The sequence below is a fragment of the Capsicum annuum genome, chromosome 8 (genome assembly GCF_002878395.1).
Source record: "Capsicum annuum cultivar UCD-10X-F1 chromosome 8, UCD10Xv1.1, whole genome shotgun sequence".
NCBI classification, from domain to species: Eukaryota; Viridiplantae; Streptophyta; class Magnoliopsida; order Solanales; family Solanaceae; genus Capsicum; species Capsicum annuum.
In genome coordinates, this window is record NC_061118.1 from 34,144,745 (window position 1) to 34,151,586 (window position 6,842).

Genomic DNA, 6,842 nt, shown 5'->3' on the forward strand with positions numbered 1-6,842 from the left:
GTAGAATTTCCTCAATATCTCTTAGCTCCGGTTCTTTAAGTAGTACCTCCAAAGGTGTAACGCCTCTCTCTGTTGTTCAAAGAATTCACCTCAACGTGCTGCTCATCGCAACAACATTTTTATCAAGCAATAGATCAACAACCTGGACCATTCATTTCTAAAGATAAAAGAGTCATAATGAAGGTAGCAGAGATACTTCTTTTGAGCAGTATGCAGAGGAGTTTCATCGCCTGCTAATGAAACTGCGCTGAGAAAAAAAGGGACTTCTTTGATCAAGCTTTACAAGTGATGCACATAGGCTTTTTGAGCAGCCTCCCACAGCCTTCTGTCCATTATTTCTACCGAAGAATAATGAAACATTTTGGGTGTTTCTCCTCTGAATTCTAAAAATCAATCTGGACAGTTTACTCTGTTTCATCAAGTTGTGCTCAGCACGAAGGAATATCTCAACTCTGAGGGAAGGGAAAACAAAAGAGTTAAGACTTCCACAATCTTCCAAGCTGAATTTCAACTATGAAAATAATGTAACATTTCTGGATTTCCAACTGTTTTACAATAAAATAAGTTTCAGCGACGCAAAAATAAGATCAAGAACAAAATAGAAATCCAGGTCCGCCTCCTTTTTCCCGTTCTATATCATTTTGTTTCCCTTCAGTTCAAATTTTCATTCTCCATGAACGAGTAAATTTTCAAATTCCATTTAACAAAAGCTCCTGTGCATCAAAACTTGTGAGACATCAATGTGTCTTAATATGAGAATATTAGTACTCACATTTTTTTTTTTAACAAAAAAGAAAGAAAAAAGAACTTTTGTGTCTGTGTGTTTTCCCTTTTTCAGGACTTCTACTAGCCTGTGAAAGCAGATGAGGATGCACCTTAAATAAGTCAGGATTGAACTGAATATACCATTTTCAATACTGACTACAGATATACATGCGAAAAGTTACTATTGTTTCAAAATTACAAGATTTTGAACCCATTTCAGCAGTGAAAACCTTAAAATTGAACTCATCATGTTTAAACCATGAATTCGCCTTAGCCTCAGTGTGAAAGAGAAGCAGATAATTGATGTTGTCATTGGCATTGATAGACTATTTTTGGGTGAACCAATACGGGAGATTCAAAGAATAAAACCCGATTATGAGAAGGTAATATCTTCTTTCGCCAATAGATCAAGGAGTTGTAAACAATGCAGATGACAGTGAACATGATAGCACATGCCAATGCAGAGTGCAATGTTTAGCTGAGTAGCCAAAGGTTAATTTGGAACTTCATTATTTAACAGAATAGCGAGAAAGGAAGATGTGATCCTTAAAGTCTGTTCGTAACATGGATGTTGTGTTTGAAGCTGTATGCTTCGATATTAGACACAGATGATGATGCATTGCTCCAGCACAATTTGGTAAAGAAATTGAAAATCACGCGTATGTTATGCTAGTAGAATCTATGCATAAAAAATGGAACTTCACTATTTTTAAGATTATGCTTCTATACACCATATGTAGAGTCACCAAAACCCACGAACCTTAGACTTGTTCAAGCAATCAGCCACACTCAACTTTAAAGAGAGCTAGTTCACCTCATATATCTGAAGTACTTCACCATATTTCAGTTCCTCTATAATTCTGCTGAGTAGTTTGAATCTTGCTTGCCTGCAGATATATATGCTCTTGGTCCCACTACGCGAACCACTTGCGATCAGCTACTTCAATTTATCCACTCAATCAGGGTACCAAATATTGACCAGATCAATTCAGCCTTCTCTCTACTCAAAGGAAAGTCATGAAGACAGAACAGCAAGACAGAACGAAAGTATTTGCAGGTCGTTAACCTAGGAATTTACCATGTATGATGTTGTCTTCGACAAAGTAATGACATTCTGTGGGCAAGCTCCTCCACCCAATTAGCTTTCACAAGCAACATTTTGAGAGTATGCATCATATCATATGTAGGATCAAGTTTCGTAGCAAACCCTACAACAAAATGAACAGGATTACTCAAAAGTATGGAAGCAAACGATTTACTGTCAGACCTCTCTATAACAAAACCACACCTTTTTAGAGCATTCACTATGATATAGCGAGTTCTCTTCCGAACTAATTTTTTATGTTTTTAAACCTCTATAACTGCTTTACAATTGTGTCGGACAGATTCTGTTTCAGAAGCAACGTTTTGAGAGTATGCATCATATCATATTTAGGATCAAGTTTCCGTAGCAAACCCTGCAACAAAATGAACAGGATTACTCGGTATGCAAACAAAAGATTTACCGTCAGACCTCTCTATGACAAAATCACACTCTATTAGATATTTCACTATGATAGGGCGAGTTTCTTCAGAACCAATTTATCCATGTTATATTTTACCTCTATAATAGTAAGAACCATCACTGTACAATACTACTTAAATATCTATGTATCTATTAAGTTATAAGACCAAACAGCAAATGTATTAAAAGCATATCCAAAGATAAATTTGAAAGAATTTAATTTCCAAGTAGTATCATGACATGTGCCTTGGAGTTTTAAGTTTTTGTACGTACTTAATATGAATTTATAATGTTGTATAGTTTGTTTAAAGTTTTAATTTTTTTTCATCTTTTAAACATAAGAGAACTGAAAAATATGTTCTTTGGGGCAATTCTATATATAACAAGCAATTGTTATATCAGGCTGAAAAAGGTTTGAAATATAGAGATTTGACTGTTTTAGATTCACTTTCTTTATCATCCTCGGATAGAGGTGACAGAGGCTATGGGCAATATCAGCTGTATCTGTTGTCAACTCATTGTTGATAGAGTAAGAAATGTAGCTTTAATACTTAGCAGTTCGCGCTGAACTATACTATAGACAAGCAGAAATTTTATGTTCAATTAATAACTTAAAACAGGTTTGAGCCATAGTAATGGAAGGCTTCCCCATAAATAGGCCTTATGATACGCGAATCCTGATTGGTTAGAGCCCCAATGCATGTACCAGACACCGGTGTGAACGAAAAAGATAATTACTGGCAATCTAGAATAGGTCAACTAATGAAGGAAGAAACTACCTCGAGATTTAAAGTTGTCAAAATGGCAGTGCACACATTGCTGTCAATGTTCACTTGTGACGCCTAACTTGTTCAAGTAGTTGCATCACACAATCCACAGGAGGGACTAAATCACCTTCTGGAGTCCCCCAAAAATCAAAAAACTCTTTCACTTCCTGTTTAGCAATGTCATAACATTTTATATTAAGGAACAAAGAGGATCAAGGAGAGACATTAATACAGATGTTTTACGAAAACAATTTGAGCCATACGGATGTACCAGCAGTAGTTATAATTCGATAGGGCACTGGACAGTATATAAACAATATTCGTGCATACTTAGACCATATTCTGATTTTAGCTCCATCGAAAAATATAGTTCAGTCGCATATATCTGTTAAGAGTCCTGCATCGGATATGGGATGGGTAGTTGGTCTCTTTATATTTGAGTGGTTGAGATAATTGCCTAGAAAGTAAAGAAATTCCGGACGGACAAAATAATTCACCTTAATGAAGGCATCTGGGTTAGGGCAGTTCTGCATCTTTGAAAAATTTAAAGTGCACTTAGCTGCAGTGCTACCATCTCGGCGAGCAACAGCAATAAGGAACTCAACCAAATTTCTGTTTTCGTTCTGAGAAAGTTCAGCAGCCATGCCTAAATCAAGGAAAACCACGTGGGGCTTTTTTGACTTGAATATACGTTTCCAAGAGGATTTTTGCTGCGGTACAACCACAAGAATATTTCCTGGATGCAGATCCGCATGGAAAAAATTGTCAACCTGAAAAAAGAAAAATATAATCGCAATAAGAAAAAAGTTTCCTTTTAAAAAGAAGATCAAATGAAGAACTTACAACAAGCATCTTGAGATGTGCTTTGCCCAAGGTATGAGCAAGAGCACTCTTAAGTCGTTGATCACGACCCTTGAATCCATCGACATAGTTCGTGAGACTTTTCCCTTCCTCAAAAGTTTCCACCAGCACATCAGGACGTACATTAACACGCTTAGGGAAAGAGACATGTTTCCTTCTCCGAAAATTATAATTAAAACGGCTCAGATTATCCGCTTCTCTCTCGAGGTCAACTTGAGACATCATAAAGACAGAAAATTACTGGACGCTTTCATCCAACCTAAGCCACTCCAATGATGGTACGAACCTGGATATTTTTGCAACTATATACATAATCTTAAAGTCTCTTTCAATTGATTCGACAACTCGTGGATGTCTAACCTTCATCGCCACTTTCGTGGGCTTGATCTTTCGACCAAATGAAGGGTGTTTATGCTTATTGAAAGCAGTGTGCACTTGAGCTATACTTCCGGATCCAACAGGGGTCTCATTGAACCCGTCGTACATCTCAGTAAGCTTGCAGTTGAAAGCTCCTTCAATAGCTTTTACCGAATAGGCAGAGTTATGTTCAGGAGCTTTTGAGTGAAGCTTGATAGCTCAGCACGCAAGTCTTGCGGGAATGAATCTGGACGTGAAGCTGCCCATTGGCCCCATTTTATAAACACTGGTCCAGCGCTTTCAAGCGTCCAGCGAACAACACGAATCCACATTTTCCTGAACTGAGGTCCCAAAACATCCGCAAATTGAGCCATTGCGATGCACGGAGAAAACAGGATCACCAAATGAAAAGCTCTTGCCATAAGTTTAGTGCATTCGAATACCTTCAGGATTGTTGAAAAAAAGAATACCTTCAGGATTAATCGAGTAAATAACAATCTGTTACCATTTTGTGCACGCAAAGAAGATGCATTATTCCTGGTCAGGGGCAAGCCTTCTGCCCCTGCAAGGTAATACTTTCGACATAGCAAGGCAAATGTACCGCTACATAAAGCCAAATTAGCTGCATGGGCGATTCGAAAAGTTCTTGCTTTGTACAAAGAACTGGCCAACAGTATCCTGTGATAATTGTTACAGAAACCGTGTTGTATTCTGTACCGAATTAATGAAGCATATCCTCTAAGAGGAGTAAAATATCTTCCCTTGTACAATGAACTCAGCAGATTTGATCTAAATTTACTTAACCAAGTAGCTGAAGGCATCTTCTGAAAATTGTTGTTGAGACCGTTTTGGGATTTGTACCCGGTAAATGAAGTATATCCTCTACCGAAAGATGAGTATTGAACGAGATATCTATATAGCGGAGAACATATCCCGATCCTAAAAAGCCATCCATGTTTTTTTTCTGCATATTCCCTTTTCTGGCTCTTATCGAAGAATCTGCATTAACAAGTAAAATGCTGAGATACAGAAATGCATATCGAGACAAGAAACAACCAATGCATTCAAAAGAAAAACTACATACTATTTAAAGAACCAATATGCATAAACAACACCATCCTGAAACCATGAATTGAATAACTAATAATTCAAGAATAACGTGTTACACTCCGCTCAGTTTTCTTCTTCCTTTTGTACTTGATCATGACAACTAGTCAACCACACCGTGCTACTCATTCTGTCATTCATATGCATAACAACTCGAGTCTTGATATTTTCTGTAAAATCAAAGCAGACTCAGAATTGTTGAACTTATGCGGAATAGAGTTGTTCATCCTTTTGCTTGCGGTGTTGGACAGTTGTTCATGACTAAAAAAAGGATCAATGAATCATTTTTTGAACAACGAAATCCATAACATAAAAGGGGGTTAAATGTAGAGAATGCTACCTGTTGTTTATTTGATGGACTGACTGAGGAAAGACAATGCCATTTATTTGATGATTGTGCTTGGACAAAGAGGGCGGTATATGCAATAACACAATGGTCTGGTTTCCACATTCCCACAGATAGTGCTAAGCAAGTCATGGAGAGCTATGTTGCTCGGACTGTCCAAAAATGTAGTCGCCCTGCATCGGATCCTCCAAAGATGTTGTCGTACCCGTGTTGGATCCTCCAAAATGCATTATTTTTCGAGGATCCGGCACACACCTCGCAACATTTTTGACGAGTTCGAGCAACATAGATGGAGAGGATTAAAGGGAAGCATTGGGAACAATTTCAGAAGCAAGTCATACCTCCAGTTAACCCTACCCAACCTACCTTACTCCTACTCCCACTCCCTCCCCCCCCCCCAACCTTTACCTTACGCACCACCCAACCGCTATCCCCACACTAACAGTGTGTTTGGATGGTTGACACCTATCCTATTGTATCGTGTTGTTAGTTTCAATACCATGTATGTTTTGATTGTTACTTAAATTTTATTATATTGTCAAGTTACATGGAGTATTAGTTTTGATTTGGTGTGATCGCTTTGTTATCTTATATTTTTTTTTATTTTGCCTTTACTTTTTATTTAATAATCCTACCCTTAATATCTTTTTATAGTAGCCCTATAGATAATGGAAATGTTGTATTTATTAAAACAGTAATGTATGATACAATATAAAACGATACAATATAATACGATATATTATGAAACAATACGTAATAACCATCCAAACAGAAGTAAGATAATGAGTATCTGTGAAAAAAGAAAGAAGCAAATGAGGAAAATTCAAAAGAAGAGAAATATATAATAAAGCAAATTCTCTCGAGGAGTAAAACAAAAGGACCTTGACATGAGAATACAAAACGGAATTCAAAAGACTAACGTGCGCGGGAGGTGACGCCTACGTAGACCAACATTGACCAATAGGCAATAGCAAAGGGAAAAATGGGCTTTGTTCTATTATTATTATTATTATTATTATTATATAAATATAACAGCTCCAAAATGAAAAGTTGATGTGGCATGTCTTATTCATCAAGAAAACACACATTTTTTTGGGTTCCCTCTTTTTCTTTGGTAGAAAGATACTACTCTTCT

At 37.1% G+C, this 6,842-nt stretch overlaps 1 protein-coding gene across 1 annotated transcript; it reads right to left on the reverse strand.

Annotated features, from left to right (window-relative positions):
- Window positions 1-201: 201 nt before the first annotated feature.
- On the reverse strand, window positions 202-5,528 carry LOC107860663 (uncharacterized aarF domain-containing protein kinase 2-like). Its single transcript, XM_047394324.1, is given in 8 exon segments — window positions 202-452; window positions 1,526-1,973; window positions 2,054-2,222; window positions 3,049-3,104; window positions 3,107-3,203; window positions 3,534-3,806; window positions 3,880-4,469; window positions 4,472-5,528. Coding segments are annotated over 6 exon segments (1,722 nt in total). The 5' UTR covers window positions 5,076-5,528; the 3' UTR covers window positions 202-452; window positions 1,526-1,973; window positions 2,054-2,120.
- Window positions 5,529-6,842: the final 1,314 nt, after the last annotated feature.